Source organism: Passer domesticus, chromosome 1 (assembly GCF_036417665.1).
Source record: "Passer domesticus isolate bPasDom1 chromosome 1, bPasDom1.hap1, whole genome shotgun sequence".
NCBI lineage: Eukaryota > Metazoa > Chordata > Aves > Passeriformes > Passeridae > Passer > Passer domesticus.
Window position 1 is genome coordinate 79,470,410 of NC_087474.1, and position 20,867 is coordinate 79,491,276.

A 20,867-nucleotide genomic window follows, 5' to 3' on the forward strand; every position below is an offset into this window, starting at 1 on the left:
ATTGGAAGGGACCCCTGGAGGATCATCTGGTCCAACCCCCTGCTCAAGCAGAGCCACCTGAAGCCAAATGCCGGGGAAGAACATGTCCAGATGGCTTTGGAGTATCCAAGCATTTAGACTTCACAACCTCTTTGGACAATGTGGGCCACTGATTAGTCATTGTCACAAAAAATCCCCAAAAACACAGTCCTCTTTGGAGCCTCTCTTCAGGTACTGATAGAATTCACCTAAGCCTTCTCTTCTCCAGGCTGAACAGTCCCAGATCCCACATTTTCTCCTCCAGCCTTTCTTTGGACTCTCTCCACTAAGTCCACACTTTTGTATTGGGCAGCCCAGAACTGCACACAGTAATCCAGATAGGAAGGTATTTTAGGACTCTACTTCCCTAATCCTTAATAGTTTCTTTCTGGCACTCCACAATTTTTATTTACATTTCCTTGATAATATTGTAGCCAATGATTTTAGTGCATCCTTGGTTTGATTAACATAAAGATGGTAAAAACATTTCCTTTTTCTTTAATCTAGGAAGATGTGTGTTTTGACATGCATTTCTGACAGTTGAGTATTTGTCTGCAGAGATCCTCAGTTTAGAAATATATTTTACTGGTTTTGAAATCATATGACCTATTCTTTATTAAAGAAACCTCCTCAATGTCATGTTTTGAAACCACTTATGAGCAGCTCTCCTTAACTTCTGGTTTTAAATGTCATCACATTTCAACTTCTGCTACCTACATCTCATACTCAGTAAATATAGTTTACTGCTTACCTCATGCTCTGGAGAGAGATGTTCCATGTCAGTTCGTAAACACTTGAGTCCCGGCAAAAAGTGATTGACCATTAAATCCTCTGAAATAACTAAAACCCAGGTTGTTAAGGTATTGTAAGAATTGCCTTTTGAAATTATACTTTTTTTCGTGTCTTCTGATAATGTTGTTTTATGGAACACAGGGGCAGCAGCTAAACTAAGAAAATGGAACAGCATTTGACACTTCATGACTAATAAAAAGGAAAAAAAGATCTTAAACATATTTAACATAATGTATTTCATGCATCTATATAATTATTTTAAGATTTTTTTTCTTGATTTATTGTTTAAGATCAAGAGGTTTGTTTTTTTTATTTTAGCTTTGTTTTTTGAAATATCTATCAGTTCCACTTTATGGGGTCTGGCTGAGCTGGAATTAATTTTCTGCACAGCAGTCCTCAGTGCTGTGCTTTTCACTAATACCTAGGAAGGTGTTGGTAACACACCAGTGCTTAGGCTACTGCAGAGCAGTGCTGGCACAGCATTGGTGCTGTCTCTCAGCATTCCCCCCCATCAGTAGGCTGGGGGAGAGCACACAGCCTGGACAGCTGACCCAAACTGACCAGAGGGATGTTCCACACCATATGATGCCTATTCAGATACAAAAACTAAGAGAAAGTGGTGGTGGCAGGGCAGGAGACCATCTGTTGTTATGATTGTGTTCTGGAGCAACTGCTACATCTGCTGAAGCCCTGAAAATCTTCTCATTTGCTTTGCTTCCATACATAGCTTATACTTTACTAATTTGCCTTTATTTTGTCATGAGTTTTTCCTCCATCTGATTTTCTTCCCCACCCTCATCCATCCTGCTGAGGAGGGGAAGGAGAGTGGCTTGGGGGGCACCTGGTGTCCAGCTAATCCACGATATTCACCATCTCTGAAAACCTCCCCCTTATGTTGAATAGATCACGTTTTATATCACAGATTCAAAGACAAACTTAGTTATTTGTCTAATATTAAGCTTCTCTCACCACCAGAGAAATAACAGCAAGATTTCCCCTGAAAAAAGGATACAACAACAGGAAAGAGCACTGTAGGACTCAAACAGGTGGGTAGCGATATCCAATCTCTTCGAATCAACAGACTGCTGGTTGTTGACCAAGGCTAACTTGTGCAAGTGTGGAATAACAACTGGAAAAGTAAATACAGGAATAAGTATTTGAAACTGCTTTCCACAGACTTGTTTAGCATTAAACTCCTGCATCAAATTCCTGCAGTGCTATGTGGCAACTGCAGGAATTTGAAACTTCACACATCAGCATGGAAGAACTGCTAGCAATTGCCTTTGATGGGATTGACCTTGCACATTCAATGGATTGACTCAAACTTGAAATAAAAATTTGTGGTAGCACTACCTAAAATAAAAATGTACCTTGGAGTACCTTTGAAATATTTTACAGAAAAGAAAGAAAAACCCCACCAATGTAACCAGCATACCTATTAGCTTTTGGACAGAGAGAAGAAGACTGCACCTTCCCATGGATGCAACTTACATTCGTCTCTAAATCTGGGCTCAGCGTTAGGTCCAACTCTTCCAAATGTTTTTATGATTTCTGTATGTAAAGAATGTTGGTCTTGATACTGAGGGTCCTCCAGGAAAGATGCCAGCTGCATTTTTACTCTCTCCAGAAGCTTTAATATTCCCAGAGAAATAGAAAGAACACAAAAGAATCAAGATGTTAGAAATTGTTATGATCAGTTCAGAGAAAATTTACAATCTTTTGCATTTCAGATGACAGATCTTGGACTTTCTTCTAATTTACAGATGTTATCTAAGAGGATGTTTCAAACTCTTCAATGCACCTCTATGTTTTAAAGACTGTTACGAGAGTTTTAATCTGATCTTTTAACGACAGGTGCTCCCATATAGCTGATCTTTCCTCCTGAGGTTTCCTTGAGTCTGATACTCCCTTTTTTTCCCTGCTATTACAGTTTCCCTCTTACTTAATAACTAATAACTACAGAGTTTTCCTGTTTAATTAGAAATCAATAACTTTTTTTTGTAATGTATCTCAATTAATAGGTTGAAATTTTTTTTTTGCAGAGGACAGAGATGCAAAAGTAGCCATCATAAAATCAATGGAATCACAAAGATTTCTTCAACTAAAGGCTAGAAAACTGAAAATGAGATAGGCATTTAATTTGGAGTCAAACTTGAAAAAATAAGATTTTATGATACATTTTGGAAGGTGCTCTCACCTCTGTACACTATGGCTTATCATAATTAGTGCAATGGATACAGTAATTTCTGTGTGGTAACAAAACAATATTCTTCCCAACTGATTATAGGCATGCATTTCAAGCTGCAAAATTCTAACTTTTCCATCGTCCAAGTACGTGTGAGTCATCACTGACTTGACTCACATTACTCACATTTCCTCAAACACATTCTTTTAGAATATGTTGAAATTACGGGAAGAATGCAAGCTCTGCAAAAAGCTGCAAGGACTTCCAGAAGAAATTCGATTGCACAGTTGTTACATGAAACAAAAACCAGTTTTCTACTGTTTACAGCAGAATCCTGTCTTCATAATTCTCATCTATTACGATAGTATCATCATTTAATAAACGAGGAGGAACTGCATCTCTGCATTATTTTCAAGGAATACTTTGCTGATGTCATTATGTCTTTCAATGCCATCTTGGACACCAAGGGCTAAACCAGCAGATATAACTGGAACAACAAGAGTTTTGTGTTCTTCTAAAGTATTTGGGAGCCAAGCAGCATACCCCAAAGCATCTAAAAAAGTACAATATACAATAGCACAATATGTGGATGTTTTTGGTCACCATTTTAAAATAGAACTATTTCACTTGGAAATAATGGAGTCAGATTTCACAACTGTGCTGGAGAAGGTTTTAAAAAAACATTTTGAGCATGGGATTTCCCATCCTCTAGCACAGGCCTCCCCTCTACTTATCTGTCTCTGTTTATGTTTGGTTGAGATTTAGAAGGAAATGTTTTTATTAGTTACAAGGGTTGGTTTGTTTAGAGAGAAAAAAAAGGCCATTGCAAAATCCAAAGGCACTTTGGAAAAGAATATGACAAAGAAAGAAAGAAAGAAAGAAAGAAAGAATTTATTATTTGCTCTTTTTTTTTATAAATCCTGAATAAAAGATCATCCTCTTCTTATGGTACAAAAACACAGGTGACAACAGGTGTCTTACCTCTCTCTGAGTAACAGTTTCCATGATGGTCCCAAAAGCAGGGATTGTAGCAATCCTTACTGAACTACAATGGAAGAACAGGGTCTTTAAGATGTAATCAACACCAAGAACAAATTACTTATATAAAAATTTAAAAATTAGTACTTTTAAGTTACATTAGTTTCTAGCAATAACAAAGGGAAAAAAAAAAAAAGGCAGACCAGGAAAAAGACAGGATTAACTCAAGGTCTCAGTCTGAAACTCACAATTCAGGATCACTGGACAAGGTAACAAGGGCCGGAGCAACCCGCTTGTCAACTAAGGCTTCACTCATGCCTCGAAGAGCCAGCTGTAAACCAGTCAACATGCAATAAAAAACGCTTTGGTAAACGTGAAGAACTGGGTTAGCTGTGACTGAGGATGGGCAGGCAGACTCTTGGGGTTGTTCTTGGTTTAGTCACCCACACAAGACATTAAAGCCACTAAGACTCTATTCATGCTGGAGCATCTGTTAGTAACAAATTGTTAGTGAGATTAGCAAAGCATCCCTCCTTAGCTTGAAAGAAATACCACATCAGAATGTCCATGAATTGAAGTGCCACGGTTGTCTATCAGAAATGAGATGCAGCCAAAAGTACTCTGCATTTCATTAATGCAGATGATACTTAATTTTGCAGTAGCAAAGCTGATAGCATTACAGAATAGTAGTATCCAGCTTTCTGCTAGAAATGATGCAAGTAAATTTGAAAACTGAGAACACGATCAAATATAAACAAAAATTTAATTACATGAATTTAAGTTTTCTATTTCAAGTTCATTCAGAATTTTTATACAGTTTAATTCCAGATGTTGCAGTAAACCTTTTTATTTGGAAATAAATGATTTAAAGGTTACTTTCCTTTAAAAGTAATTCAATTTCTGTTCAGCTAGATTAAGAGACATAACTGATGGTTATTTCTTTCTAAGTATTAAGAGGGATGCCAGGTATATACGACAGTCAGGGAACTTACATTTCAGGGTCACTGGAGAGAGTAATGAGAGCAGGAACAACTCTCTGAGCTACCAGAGTTTCATGTACCCCCTTCACCAACAGCTGAATGGTCGGAGCAGGGGGGGTATCACAGGTGACGCACGGAAAGAGCGAGCACAGTATCATGGGAAGAAGAACGGCAAAACCAAGAGAGAGAAAGAAAAAACACAAAAAGCAAACCAAAATTAGAAGCTAAGCAAATACTGCTACACTAGAGCTTCATAAATGCAAAGGCATGAAGAAAGCTAAAGTGGCCTGGCAGTCAGCACAAACGTGACAAATTCAATGTTTTCTTTATTTTCAGATCTTTTAAAACTTGAACTCAAACCTTTAGCAAGTAATTGCATGTTTTATTTCAGATACAATTATAACTATAAATGAAGTTATGTATAATTAAGTGCTAAAGCGATATCAATTTGAATTTGATGATTTCATGTAAATGCTGTTCCTAACTCAACACAACAGTATTTATCATAGTAGGTGGCTGTCACATGCAACACACAAGTCTTGACTAGGCCAAATGTGTGTAGATTTCCCCACATTGAGTGATACCTCTCACACCTTTTACAATGAGACAAACAGCATCTTCTCAGATGCCAGAATGTTTTTCTGAAAATCATTCAGGACTTCTTGATATTCAACAACCATCCACACAGTATGCATGCCGGTCTGTGCATGGAGAAAATGGAGAATCCTTGAACTATCCATGAAATATATTTCCTCAGGTTTTTTTTGCAAGCTAAGGAAGAGATGTATTTGTGGCTGTGCATCCCAAACATTAAAAGCTTGAAGTCACAGTAAAACTCATTATCCATGAACACAACAAGGTTGTTTGAATGCAGATGTTCCCAGGTGATTTTTTTATATTACGTACGTAGTTATACACAAGCATTTGCTGCATATGTTGCACATGCCCTTTACCTACTTTCTTCATATGAAAATCCACTAATTTTCAAACCAAGTTGCAAACTTTTTTCATATTCAACAAAATGGTGAATTTTGTCTTCATTAATAAAATGAAGAAAGATTAGATATTTCCATTTTGGTTCTCATGTAAGGAAGTCTGCATATATTTGCTGGTTTTAGGAGATGAATATAAAAATCTTATCAGTAAGTTTGTATGAGAAATATGAAATGTCTTTTCAATATTTAGCTATATTCTGATTACTCATATTGCATAATGAACACAGATTAAATTCTAAGCCATTCCCCAGCAAAAAGCAGTAGCTGTCAGTATATCAGTACCAAAACCAGACAGTATTTACATCCTCTAACTAGAGAAGATTTTACATTCTGCTATTTGTTAGAGCATTCCTGCTTTACCAGCTCTGAATTTAAACCAAAGTAAGCTGTAAAATATTCAAAGGAGCCTGACTTTTCAAAAGCTTCCTATTAAGCAACATTTATGTGTGCACATGATTGCTATTAAACAACACGTATGTGTGTGCATGCATGAGTGCACAGAGACATGGAACAGAGTGTGGCCTCACAGACAATTACTGGAGAAGGAAGAACAGGGAGAAGCTGTTTAAGAACATAAGACACTATTGCTGCAAAGCACCTGGAGTAGCAAAGTTGCAACATCCTATACTTGTTATTCAGAAAGTATTAGGATGTCAGTTCAACTACAACATTTTAACATTAATACATTTCACAATTATTTACATTGGCAACAACTCCAAGTGCCAATCTGTTGAGTTCATGGGCTACTCTTCAAACAGCTGTTAAGGACATAGCTCATGGTTTGCTTATGATGGTTTTACTCTCATATAGCTTTACTAATTTTCACATTTATTAAAATAGAGATTGCTTAAAATTTTCGATCTTGGACAAACAGAGACTTGAGTTTTCTTTATGAATCTTCTTTAAGAGAAAAGCCTAGCAGTTATAGAGTGCTTTGAAAAAAAAACAAAAAACACTTGGGATTTGTATAATTAGCAAATAATATAAAATGATCTCAGCTTCATTCCTTTCTGGTCTGCCACATTTTTAAGTATGGCAAAGCATGGTGAACAGATGCACTCCATCATACAGAAAATAAAACATGCTTTATAATACAAGTGTCATTCTGAAGATGTGTCCCTAGCCCTGAACCCAAACAGACTAGCAAAGCTTATGTATAAGTCAACTTATACTTATTCACATTCCAATCAGAGCAATCAAATCTGTTTGTAACAACATTCAAATGGGAAGCTGCTGACTACAAACATTAATACAGAAGCAACAGGAACAGCTGGGTGGGCAAAGCTGTGTAGCAGCATGTAAAGTTAGAGTGAGACAGACAATGTAAATTGTTACCTTTTTTTGATTCCTCTAGATAATTACTGATACATACTACAGCTTAAAAATGGTAGCACAAAGCTTCCAGCCTCAAAGAAGCGAGGGAGTGGAAAGGCCCCACATCACTTCTGTGTCCTTCCAACCCTTAACAGACTTAAAGGTCTCTGTGCTGCTCAGAATCTTCACTGTTCTCATACAGCTGTCACAAACCCTTCGTCCTATAATCTAATCATTGGGCTTTGCCATTCAGCAGCCTCTGAGGTCACAGAAATTCCTTGAGTGATGGAATCTTCCAGTAGTGAAACCAGCTATTACTACCTCTTTGCACAGGTGACTTCCCAAATTTACACAATGCCATGTATAAATATGAGCACCATGGCTATCCAGGAAATAGCAATATGCTACTATTTTCACATAAGAAAAGCATTTAAAAGACAGCTGCCTAGGCTTTGGTAAAAATTGAAATACGAAAAGAAACAAAATATGAACTAGCATGCATAGACAGCCTAAAAATAATCAACAATCAGCTGAATTTGAAAAGAAGCTGCAACCAAGACAACAGTCTGTTGTAACTGAGGTGTTTCATATGTTCGTCTAATATTCATTAGGGAAAAGAGCTTATTATTACAAATAGGATATAAGAAATGCTTTTGTGAGAGGGAAAATATGCAAACAGATTGTAATGGTGTCCAAAAGTTGCCATTTCCTTTTTAAAATGAGGGGAAGAAAAACCCCAAACAAACCGGAAAAAAAGGACACAGTTGGATGTTTTCAACTGAAGTCTCAGGATGGAGGTTGCTGTGGTTGTTTACTGCTCTCTCTGCTCTGACTTGGAGAGTGTCACTAAAGAAAGCTGATGGATATGTTAAGTGCTCTTTTTTTTTCTGGGGCAGACTTCAGATTAGTTTTTGCAAATGGACACAAGATGTCAGGTTCAGCTAGAGGTCCCCTCCAAAGCTATCCAAATGAGACATATATGGAAAAATGCCCAAAAAAAGAGAAGGAAAAAGTAATGGTGATTAGAAATATGTTTTTCTAACAAGCAAAGGACAGAAAGTTCTCTTTGTTCAGCCAGTGGAGTATGTCCCAGAGTTTTTGCATATGCCTTTTAAAATGAACATTTGATGAAACAAAGGCATGATGTGAAAATAAAAGCAAACTTACTAGGTATACATTTCAGTCTTTATTCTGATCAACACTTATAGATAATAAGGGAAAAATGAAGCTGCCATTGAGGCAAGTAAAGTAACTGTAAATTCTTTTTGAATTCTTGTAATTTCTACAAAAAATATAAAATCAGTTACATGTGTGTCTTCACCACCATATCTGGTACAAAGAAAACTATTTTGAATTGCAATGCAAGTGCATTGTATGAGCATACACAAGATCTACTGAAAATGGTAAGCTGTATATTAGACTACTGATGATGTGTTGAATAGCAAAAGCAGAAGTTAAAACTCAGAGATGCTTGTATTGAACTACAGACCTATAGAAAGATGTGCTGCTGAACAGAGAACAGATACAGAAACAGCTGAACAACAACCTCCTGCTCCATCACACAGTACACAGCTTAAGTTGTTTGTAATTATCAAGAATGTAGCAACATTGTCTGATTAATCCCTGTTTTAAAAAATAAACTCTAGTTTTAAAAAAGTGAAAAACAGTTTGGACAACACTTACCTCAAACATTCTAGCAGCTGTACACCGAACAAGAGCAGAAGTATGCACAACTCCATACCACAAAACAGTTAATAGCAGCTCATGATAAGCTGGGTTTGCACTAGAACAAAATAGTTGGGCAAGTGATCAAACAAAAATACTCCCAAGCCTTGGGTATGTTCTTTACCTAAAAAATGCAGTCTTAAGAATTCCTTGTTCAACAAATCTAAAACTCCAGCATTTATCCTTTCTGAAGGATACAAAATACTTATCCCATTCTTAAAGACTTGCAACATGTTGCAGTCTAGAAAATATGTTCCTTTTTCAAGTTAATTAAAAGAACCCCAAGCTCAACTTTAAAAACATAATTTTCAATGAATTCTATCAAAAGCAAATACTTATCTAGAAAAAATGACAATAGTATGGTAAACACAAAATCAATTTCCATTGTATTCTCAATGCGTTGTTTTTGTGGAAATCTTTTGTTTGGATTTCAGTGTTCCTCTTTTACACTTCAGATTTATTTTTTTCCAATTGCTACATTTTTAACCTCGAAACTACATTTACACCAGGGGGAAAAAGCAAGTATACCCTTTATTCACCCAAAGCATCACAGTTGTTTAAAATTACAAATAGATGAGCAGCTTTTATAAAAAGCTTCTAATGTATTTAGATGTAGTTAACCGCAAGGTATATTCTTTACCCTAGTTCCACAAAGGAAGCTTTCAGGCTATCAAGAGGAGCATGGGACAGTGAAAGCATGGTCATTACATCTTCTAGGAATCCAACTAACAGCTTGCGGTCTTCTTCCTGAAAGAAGGGAAGAAGGGAGTACACTGATGAATGTGCTGGAAGGATTGCTGAGGTTATGATGGCAACCTACAGCTGTACAGGAGACAAACTATGAAAAAGAACAAATGAGATTAAACATTTAACTATTTTCTTAGGAACTTCAAAAATGTGTGTAAAAAACAAGAGCCTTTCAAAGCAATCACATGATGAGATTGTGTTTCATCTACTAAGCACATACTCATGCATAAATTCTTTTCTTAAAGAAACTTCTAAGAACAGTACTTAAGCACATTTATGACTCCTGAAAGTTAATAAATCATAATCCACTAAAAATTTGCAAGATTATGAAGAATTTCTTTTTTTTCCTGTAAGATATGTGTGTACTAGAAGTTGACTGCTCATTGCTGGAGGATTAGGTAAGATTTATAGTGTGCTTTTTTTAGTACTAGGTAACATTAAAATTTTAAGACTCTAGTAACTAGACTTCAAATGGCAATTTACCTGTTTCACTACTTGTTTTGCACCATGATGTTTGCCAAGTTCACACTTAAATGGCTGAGAACCCATTTCAGGAATAACATTAACAGAATTTTGATAGAGGGGCATGGTAACACATGATCTAAATGTGCATCACCATATGACTAGAAAACTTTGCTTGTAAATGTATTTGCAGCTGCCCATTCATCTACCCATCTTCAACGTACAAGAACAGTAAGTTTTCAATGAACACAGTAATGTTTTGGTATTTTTTTAAAAAATAAGTTTCACACACTATTATACAACAAAGAAACAGAAACCCAAACCTACCTGAATATAACATGTAAGGACCCCTGTTGCATAGATGGGAACTGTGGCTTTTGTTAGCACACCATTGCCTGCTGTGGAATCTAATGAAACACAGTGAAGAACTGAGGTTTTATACATACATACGAGTACAGAACATATATATTATCTATAGCAGACTTATATGTGTACATTTAAGTATTATAGATTCAATTATCTTTTTATATATACATGAATTTATATGCATATATATGTATATATACAGAAACGTGCTTATGTAATACTCAAAGAGTATTTGGATTTCAGAATTTTTTTTACTTTACACACAATCTACAACTTCAGAGTGCTCCAGTCAGATTAAGACTAGATTTTTCAACATTTCACAAAGACAACAAATTTGAGAACTACAGCCTGACAATGTTATTTGAACAAGAGATTGAAAGGTTTTTTTTTCCTGTTGTAGTTAAGAACAATTTATTTCAGTAAAAGGCTACGCACCTATGTTTTCCTCAGACAGTCTTAAGATTTCCTGGAACTGTGGTTTTACCTATACAAAGGATGATGAATCTCGTGTAAGAATTGGTCAATAGTAATTGACCTGTTACCAGCGTCAATTAGAAAAACAAAAAGAATTGCAAAAGCCCAAAAAAAGCCCAAAAAACAACCCCCCCCCACCAAACAAAACAACAACAATCCCCTCTCTGGAGGCAGTACATACTGCTAACAGAGTTTTGTCTTTAGGCAATCCTCTGCTGTTTGACAATTTCCTTTGAAGTATTTTAGAATTTTATTGAGAAAAATTATATAATTCATTGATAAAAATGTATAGATACCACCTACAGAAAATATTTCAGGCTGGGAAGGCATCAACTTCAAATTTCTTAATCAAGTAAAGCTGGAGTACTTATGTACAGTGCAAAGAGTGAATAACATGCTGCTCTGAAGAAAGTAAATTGTTAAATAACCAGAATTAGGATGATCTCTCCTACTCTCTCTGTCATTCACAAAAGAAATATGAAGAATATAGTTTTAAAAAAAATTGTCCCTGGTTGGGCAAGATGAGAAGGCAATTTCAAAATTACCAAAACCAGAAAAGCACACAAAGAGAACTCCAAAAATAGCAGGTTTAAATGTACTTATGGAAAAGCATCAATGTGACATGAAAATATAAATGATCACAAATTGTGGGTGTTCCAACATAATGTAAATATAGAGACTTTATGTTACCAAGTATGTAGAGTATTTAAAGTAATCTCTTACCTTAGTGTTTGTAAAAATTTTCCCAAATGTCCTACAAAGTCTCCAGAAAAATCTAGAGAACTCATGGACACAAGCAGTTGATGCTACATTGATCTTGCCAACTATTTCTATAAGCTGTGGTAGCCTAAAAATCAGGAAAGAAAAGGATATTAAACACTACTCTGACTTTTTGATTTTGTCCATTTACATTTGTATAGATTTATTGCTGATATTAGTAAATACTTGCACACGCAGAACACTACTGGTTCTAATAAAGTTAGCTACATGTTCTGTACAATTCCTGACCCATGAAGAAAGGAAGGGTTTAAGTGCCAGAAAAGTCTGACCCATATTTTCAAACATCTGTTGCTATCATGAGATAGTCAGAATACAACAATATTTACTTCACAAGAGTATTAACTATACTGATGCAAAAAGAAAAGAAACAAGTTTTCAGAGCAATTAGTTACCTTCATGTTCTGCTAGAGTTTGTATTTTCTGAATACAATCAAAGGCAAGTCAGCATGAAAATAAAACTGCCTTAAATAAATTAAGTTTTCCTCTTTAGTAATTCTCAAATGCAATTGTTCTTAGCGTTCTCATATTCAGTAATTGTTAAACCTGACCATGCTTAAGACCTATTAATTTTGACACGTTTTAAAATTAGGTATCCTAAGACACAAATGAACTCACAGCTGATTGACTACCCAGAGCAGAGTCTCCCAGCCTGTGGTGCCCTCATGTTCCAGCTGATGATCGTACAGCTGCAACAGCACCGCCAGCTGCTCGCGGCTTCCAATGATGACGGCGACGTCCTGAAGAGGCGACACGGGTCGGGGAAACCTAGTGACTGTAACAGCAGAGAACAAGCAGCCACGGATGAAAGAAGATGAAAATACTATGGAGGTGATGTCAGAAACAACAGATAAGAAACTGTGAAACTCATTAAGTGCCTTCTCTGTAGGTTTATCAATTTGCTTTTTAAAAATCATTGAGTTAAAATAATCTCTGAAGAGATTATGTAATGCTCAGTTAAAAAGAGAAAATACAGGGAGATTATGTTATTATTATTTCCAGCACAGATTGACCAAGGTCAAACCCTGCCTGGCCAACCTAGTGGCCCCCTGTGATGGAGTGACTACAGCTGTGAACAGGGAAGAGCTACAGATGTCACCTATCTGCATTGTTCTAAGGCCTCTGACAGTCTCCCAAAACATCCTCTCTAAGCTGGATAAATATGAATTTGATGGATCAGCTATTCAGTGAATGAGGAATTGACTGGATGCTCACACCTTGAGGACAGGGGTCAATGCCTTAATGTCCAGATGGACATTAGTGACAAGTTGTGCCTCTCAAGGGTCCATACTGGGAGCAGTAGTGTTCACTCTCTTCACTAAAGACAGACAAAGGGATCGAGTGCACCTTTGGCAAGTCTGCAGATGACACCAAGCTAGTGGTGCAGTGACACACCTAAGGGACAGGACACCATCCAGAGGGACCTGGACAAGCTTGAGAAATGGGCTCATGGGAATCTCATGAGGCTCAACAAGGCCAAGTGCAAGGTGCTGCACGTGGGTCAGGGCAATGCAGGCTGGGGGTATGAAAGGATTGAGAGCAGACTTGGGTGTACTGGTGAATGATAAAACTGGACATGACCCAGACTAGAAAACCAACACTATCCTGGTCTGTATCCAAAGCAGCATGGCCAGCAGGATGAGGAAGGTGATCCTAGCCCTCAACTTCTCTCTCATGAGACTCCACTTGGAGTGTTGCATTCAGCTCTGGGGTCCCCATCATAGGAAAGACATGGACCTGCTGGAGTAAATTCCAAGGAGGGCTACAAAAGCCTGAACAAAAAGATAGAGCACCTTTCCTATGCAAAAAGGCTGAAAGAGCTGTGCTTGTTCAACCTGGAGAAGACTAGGCTGAAACCTGAAATTTTTGAATTTGTTATTTAAATAGTAACCACTCAGTGAGAAAGTGCTCATCTTCAAATTACCCAAGTCAGATATATGAGCCTTACCATGACTCCATTTTCAAAGGAGTATCAGACAGTAATGTACCACTAGCTGTTCTCCAAATTCTCCTTTGTTACCCTTCCTTTGCATCTTCACACACAGCACTATTATCAGCATGGGCAGGTGCTACCAATAACCTCTTTAAAATATTTGCAACAGTAGAAAACACTCCACAGGCTAGGTTTGCTGATCTAAGGACAACTTCACCATGAGGCCATTCAGTCATAGAATGGTTTGGGTTGGAAGGCACCTTAAAGATCACGTAGTTCCAACCCTACAACCATGGCAGGACACCTTCCACCAGACCAGGTTGCTCAAAGCTCCACTCAATCTGGCCCTTGAACACTTCCAGGAACGGGATGATCTTCTAGGATATTACACAGATAAATAACAGATGGTGATGCTGCTGCATTATGCTGTGTTTTTCCCCACTCCATAAATTTGTAAGGATTAACTGAATCTGAGACCAGCCTTTCTGAGCTATTATTGGCTATTAATGGAAATCAGTTCTTTAGAAACCTTTAGGAAGTAGAATTAAAAATTGCTTTGCTTTCTAAAAGCTTCTTAAAAGAAGTAGAGAAAAATAGATGAAAGTTTTTTTGTGATAATCAGGTATTTCAAGCATAGCAAGAGGTGAAAAAGGGAAGGATTACTTAAGAATTTACTGAGGCAGACAAATATAAAAAAAATTGACATAACAGAAATGAATAATTTACCTTCTATTTGTGGTACTTCTCCCTGAAGTTTAGCCTTGCTTGTAAAAGGTGCATTCTGTAGCACCAGTGCAAACAGTGAAGGAATCAATGACTGCAGGGCAGACAGATACATGTGGAGCTTATGTTCATCCAAGCCATGTTCTCCTTCCTGAAACAAACAGGACATTAATTTGGAAGTTTTCAGTTTGGAAGATCTGCTCCTTAGGCATGTATTCCCTGGCAAGGCATCAACACATCTGTAATGAGTTTCTACGCAGACACACTAATTATAAAGCAATTTAGCCTAATCATAAGCATATTTTGCCACTCTTAGGTCACCTCTAACTCAAAAGATTCAGGCAATATAGCCTTTGGCATTTAGCAGCTCATACTTATGAACAGACTGATATTTTGAAAGAACATTTTTCAGCACATTTTGGAAATGTGGATCCTTTGCCTCAGAGACGAAGCCATCTAAACCGAATAAACAAGTCATCTGTACTCTGAATGCAAGCATCTTCTTTCATTGTGTTAGATAGTTATGAGGCACACAATTTTTCCAGAATCTCTGAGATATCTATCAAATGAAATGTGCAAACTGGATCATAACTGGAAATGGCCTAACTTAACCGTTCAAATCTACTTTTCTTGCTTATTTAATAAAAACTGCAGTTTACCAAATTCCACACAATTTAGACATGGGGCAATGCTATTAGGTTATAAAACAGAACAGTATTAAAGAAGAGTATGTTTAGTTTGGGGGAAGTTTGGTGTTTTTTCTTGGTTTTTTTTATTTCCCCTTCTTCCAAAGTACAAGTGAAGAACACAAAGAAAATTCTCCAGTGTAGAAACAGCTGAGTACATACCCTGAGCAATTTTTCAATTTTATTAAGCAGTGTAGGTATAAGATGGAACTGTAAATTTCCCAGTTCTGTTGTCCAGGCAGCATAAGCAGGTAAAAATACCTGATGTGTTGCACTAACCACACGTTCTGAAGGGTCTCCTAAAGCTGAAAGCAGCAGTTCAAAACCCTGATAAAAGACAGTAAAGAATGCAATGATGTCCCAAAAATTGATACACATTTTACCACTCTGCCTTCAAAAACTCAAAGAGAAAAGTTCTTTATTTTCACTTATGTGAAACACTACTGGGCAGCACTAAGATGAACTATAGGTAGGCTCTGTTGTAGCAAACGAATCTGTGCTAGTAAGGGATCATGACAAACTGGCTAATAATATCAGATGGGCAGTGAAGTGGTATGCTCTTAAAGGCAGATAATGAACTATTACAGCAGCTTCTGTATAAGGCTTACACCTGAAATTCGAAGGCTACTTGTAGTTTTTCTGTTTTGTCTTGGTGATATAGTAAAATCAACATACATATAAATAATCAATTTTTAAAAGTATCTGAAAGAATTAATAAAAATGCAAGAATTTAAACAACCCTCTATTATTATACAACCTCCTTCATTATTTATGAAATATCTATAGAAAGCATTTTATACATACAGAACCCAAACCAAATGATACCTGCTGATATTTATCTGGATCATCAATATAGCCCATAATGATGCCAAGGCTTTTGATCACAGCTTCTCGTACCAGATCTGCCTTATCTTCCATTAGCATTTGTTGCAGCATGGAAAGTACTAATGAACTACGAATTTCTTTCTGTTTGTAAATGAGAAACACATTTGTTAAAGCCAATGAAACAAGAAATGCGGGTTTGTAGCAACTGTAATAAAAAGTTTCCACTTCTATTAGTGCTCACAAAGAAAATTCCTTCCTCCAACCATAAAATCCTTTATGAATATTACATGTTCAGCTTTCACAATAGAAGATGAATGAATATAAAATGTCAGTAGCTTCATTAGAGAGACTTTTGTCCTACTAAGCACAGAACTAAGGTCCTTTCATTCACATGGAACCAAAAATAACTAACAGCAGCAAAACTATTATAGGCCTAGACTTCAAGTAATCACTATATTGCTAAATTGGAGAAATTGGGTTTTAATTTAAAAATTTTCCCCCACCCTTTCTCTGAAGCTTCAAATTCTAGTTTACCACTGACATTATTTCACTGCTTCTTCTAACTGGCAGCACTCTTGATGTAACATTCCACAGTGTCTGAAGAACTACACTACAGTTGGGTGCCAATTCCTTTTTCATAGATTGTTTCCTTAATTGGTCCTAACTATCTCTTTGCCTCATTTTTACTGACATGAATATTCATGTTGTTTTTAGAAACATTTTATAGCTAGATTAACCTGTATTTCTTCATAACAAACTCTCTCCTTCTTAAAGTGACTTATGAATCTCATGTGTGATAGAGTAGAAGACAATGTGACTGTCTATGCATAACATACACACTTAGTAGTATTTAAAATGATACAGGATGCTTACATCATGCATCAGATTTTTCCCTTGCTTTCCCTAGCAGGTATTTGGAGTCTATTAATACTTACTGGAAGGTAAGGTGCTAGAGCTCCACAGGATTCTGCTACCAGTAGCCGTCGCTCTGGGTACTTGTGGTTGATCTGGTAAAGAGAAACAGATGGACTATTTGCTTTGCAGTTACCAGCATCCAAAATGTGGTCAGAATGAACTGCAGAGGGGTGCACACCCTGGTAGAGGGGTATGTCTGCACCTCTTCAATAAACACTGACTGAGCTCACAGAAGTTGCACCTGGGTACTAAGCAGCCTCAAATTCTTGCACTGAGGCATAAAAATGAGGCAGCTGTCCTCTAAGGCATAGCTTACAGTAGGGAAAGAGTCAGAGAAGCACATATGTTTATGAGAAGCATGTACATATACGGAATAAAAAGGAAAGCAGCGGATGGGCTGCTGTACTCTAAAGAATCTGCATAACTCCTGAACTGGCATGACATGAAATATTTTGTCTTATGAAGCCTTTCAGGAGCACTGTTCCTCCAGGAGCTGCACAAGTGCCCTCTAGTGCTCTGAGCCAAGCAGTGTAGCAGAGCTGCACAGGTCTTGCTGAGCAATCAGTCCAAAGAAGACACACACATTTGCATTCTATTCAAGTTCTGCTCTCCAGCATAAATGCCACACCTCTAAAAACAATTAATATTATCAAGAACCTCTTGATCCTGTGGTATTTCCCCTTTCTACTCAAAAATTACTTGAAAATTCTACCTTACAAATTTATTACTTATTATTGACACTTCAGAATCAAGTGTGCATTCTGGTGGAGCCAGACTTAGTGGTCTGTGTAATGGTTGTACAATGAAACAATGAAGTGTTTCAATTCTTTGTGAATAAAAACTTCTATGGTACCATGCTGAGAGTAAAATGTGAATTTTTTGATATTGTCAGATAAAATAGGATATGCAGCATTTGGTGCAATTGTTTCTTTCTTGCTATGTAGTATATAGGCTTGGTGAGGCAGCCATCTCACCATGAAAAAAGACCGAAGTACTCACTGCCTTCTTTGTCTCTATCTTCAAAGCCTTGCCTTCAGTACTTTGAGGTCCCTAAAATCCATGCCAAATTCTGGCACCAGGAGTACCTTGGGCAGAAACTAACAGGCCAGGAAACATCTGAAGAAATTGCACATACACTAGTCTGTGGGCCCTGATGGGGATGTACCAATGGGTGCTCAGGGATCTGGCTGATGGCATTCAAAGAACACTGCTGACAATTAACAAAATGTTGTGGCAATGGGGGAAGTTCCTGAGGACTGGAAGAAAGCAAATGTCACTGCTACCTCCAGGAAGGGTAAGACAGAGAACCCAGTAAAACACAGGCCAGTCTGCCTCACATCAGCTCCTGGGAAGCTGTTGGAGCAATCTGCCTTAGAAAGCATTTCCAAACATCTGAAGGACAAGAAGGTGTCTGGAAATAGCCAGCACATATATACATGGAAAAAATGGCACAACCAACCTGATAACTTTCTGAGATGACTGGCTCAGCACACTCAACAATGATGCCTGACTCTGACTGCTCTGGTATGAAATTACTGAGAACTCTCTCAAGAATCAAGTGTGGAAAAGGTATTTCAAAGAGACTTAACAGCTTCAGGACTAAACTGAAGTCTCAAGCATGAGAATGTTCTTTGAGTGTGTCTATCATTATTTTGCATTCATTCACCAGTAGAGCACCTGCAATAATTTTTGGAAGTATGGAGATTTCATAGATGAAAAATATTATGGACAGGTAAGAGGCTGCTTTAAAACCTACTAGGCTGTGAAGGTGATGAGGCACTGGAACAAGCTGCCCAGAGAAGCTGTGGATGCCCATCCCAGGAAGTTTTCAAGGCCAGGTTGGATAGGGCTTGGAGCTAATGGTCTTTAGGGTCCCTTCCAACCCTAACTTCTTTATTATTCTGTAAAATCTTTTACTTATGTGCCATCTTTTCAAATGCAAATTCCCCACTGGGAGCAGAGACACACATCGTCTTCTGGAGCTCTGCCTACCTGTGGGAAACAGCAATGACTAGTTTCAGCTGGTTTTAGGTGGTCTGGCATGGCAATATAAATATCACCCCTGATATTGCAAAAACATACTGGAGGAAAAAAGACTGAAATTTCTCTCAGGTTTGTGTTCACAGAAGATGAGTAGCCTTTGGAAACGAAATGTAACTAAAATATTTATTTTGATTTATTTTCCTTTCGTCTTTAGTAAGCAGTATTCCAATTTTGGAAGCCAACAACTGGGCACTAGTTTTGAGTGACCCTTTTAGCATTCATAGAGCCTTCAACTAAACTGAGTCAATTACCAAATTTTAACTGCTAAAGAGCAGGTATAGTGATTAAAAAGTCTAGACTGATAACTGAGCTCCACAATGTATCAATGAAACGGATGAATTTCCTGAGGGCCCAGTCCTTTGCATCTGTAAACATATTTTGGTTGGAGATGAAGAGCATGAATCCTTTTCATGATTTATACACCTACTGCAAAAAGTAGAAAATTATGTCTATACTAGAGTTCCTTCTACAAATTCAAGACTTGTGATAATAAGATTCAGCTGGTATTTCAGTGGAGAAAATAATGACCTGGTTCCAGTACTGCCAAACAAAGTCTGGCAAACTGCATTAGGTAAGTGCACTATGCCATATGACTTGGCAGTCTGATATGCTGTACTTGTACAATTGGACTCATTTCTCTTTTGCATCAGCAATTAGCAAGAAGTGGATGAAAAAAAATGTGCTCTTACTGAGGTGAGATAGTTCTTTTCAAGCACAGTTTAAATTTTATGAGGACTAAGAAAAGAAAATGTTGATTACAAAATTAGGCAAAAATACAGAATTCTTTGTATGGCTCCTTTCAAACTACTACTGTCATGAGACCTTCACTTAATCACCAGATACATCAGTCATTCACAACAAGCACAAACGCTGCATATAATTCATACTTCTACTGTCAGAAAGCATTAAGGCTATTAAAGCTTAGACTGTATTGGGAAACACAGATTGCTGTGTTATGCAAGGAACAGTAGAAAACTACCAGACCAGAACAACTCTGCCATCAAAGCAGGCATTCCCACTCCGTCATGGCTTAGTTATTCATTGTCTTTCAGGCAATGATGAACTCCCTTTCCTTCAACGTGGTAGGAAAATACAACAGATTTTCACCTGAGCTCATGTTATTCTGGTTCTATGCCTCAGACGAAACAGTAAAAAACATTTCCATTTGGTTGTTCAGTTATTTCTATTAATTTGGAGTATCTGTAAAAAAAGATCACTATGAGAGACTTGCTTATGAGTACTTTGGTCTTTGATTTTCTGTTTAAGAATTTAAACTAGCTGGTGTGGACACTGCTCCAGGGACTTAATATAACATTAAAAAAAATCAGCAAATAAAATATTTGAATGAAAATGGATTCCCAACAGGCTGGAAGGCAGAGTAAAAATTATAAAGGTACCTATCTAGCAATATGTTACACGACACTGATGATGAACCTGTGCTTATCTACACTTCAATATAACAAGCTTATTCAAGTACAAGCAGCTAACTAAAATCTCTCCAGATGGTCTTTAATATGCTTTCTGCTTCTGAGGTGTTTTTAATGCTAGATAAAAATATATATGATGAGAACAAAGAACATCCAAATATCTTTCTGAAAACCAAACCCAAAACCTCCCCCTCGAACAAGTAAAACTCAAATTTATGAAGTTTTAACTGATTTTGGAGCATAAAGCAAACACTAATCAGTTACCTGCTCCCAACACTGTGGTAAAAGTTCAGCTTCTACACGTGTTGGTCCAACATGTCGGGCAAATGCCACACACCCAGTCAGTATCATCTGTCTGAAAAGATATATTTAAAGCTTTAACCTGTTTATAAAGTTTTATAATATATAATATACATTCCTTAAGTTAGGAAAAGTGCATGCTGACAGGCAATAGGTAGTTGTCTGCAGTCAAGATTTCACACCATCCACAATGATTTAAACA

General features: G+C 37.2%; 1 protein-coding gene across 4 annotated transcripts in view; it reads right to left on the minus strand.

The window, feature by feature from the left end:
- The window catches only part of RELCH (RAB11 binding and LisH domain, coiled-coil and HEAT repeat containing), a 77,697-nt gene that overhangs the window by 10,766 nt on the left and 46,064 nt on the right, over nucleotides 1–20,867 (minus strand). For 3 of the 4 annotated variants that reach the window (XM_064426913.1, XM_064426903.1, XM_064426927.1), the window contains 16 exons: nucleotides 20,630–20,720; nucleotides 16,916–16,987; nucleotides 15,981–16,121; nucleotides 15,318–15,482; nucleotides 14,473–14,620; nucleotides 12,432–12,588; nucleotides 11,760–11,883; nucleotides 10,998–11,046; nucleotides 10,524–10,603; nucleotides 9,628–9,734; nucleotides 8,946–9,045; nucleotides 4,966–5,048; nucleotides 3,977–4,040; nucleotides 2,302–2,440; nucleotides 1,823–1,939; nucleotides 770–858 (listed from right to left, as the gene is read on the minus strand). In XM_064426913.1, coding sequence (XP_064282983.1) covers nucleotides 770–858; nucleotides 1,823–1,939; nucleotides 2,302–2,440; nucleotides 3,977–4,040; nucleotides 4,966–5,048; nucleotides 8,946–9,045; nucleotides 9,628–9,734; nucleotides 10,524–10,603; nucleotides 10,998–11,046; nucleotides 11,760–11,883; nucleotides 12,432–12,588; nucleotides 14,473–14,620; nucleotides 15,318–15,482; nucleotides 15,981–16,121; nucleotides 16,916–16,987; nucleotides 20,630–20,720 — 1,726 coding nt within the window. The remainder of the gene's footprint in view (nucleotides 1–769; nucleotides 859–1,822; nucleotides 1,940–2,301; nucleotides 2,441–3,976; nucleotides 4,041–4,965; nucleotides 5,049–8,945; nucleotides 9,046–9,627; nucleotides 9,735–10,523; nucleotides 10,604–10,997; nucleotides 11,047–11,759; nucleotides 11,884–12,431; nucleotides 12,589–14,472; nucleotides 14,621–15,317; nucleotides 15,483–15,980; nucleotides 16,122–16,915; nucleotides 16,988–20,629; nucleotides 20,721–20,867) is intronic. The other variant, XR_010365864.1, reaches the window with a different exon arrangement.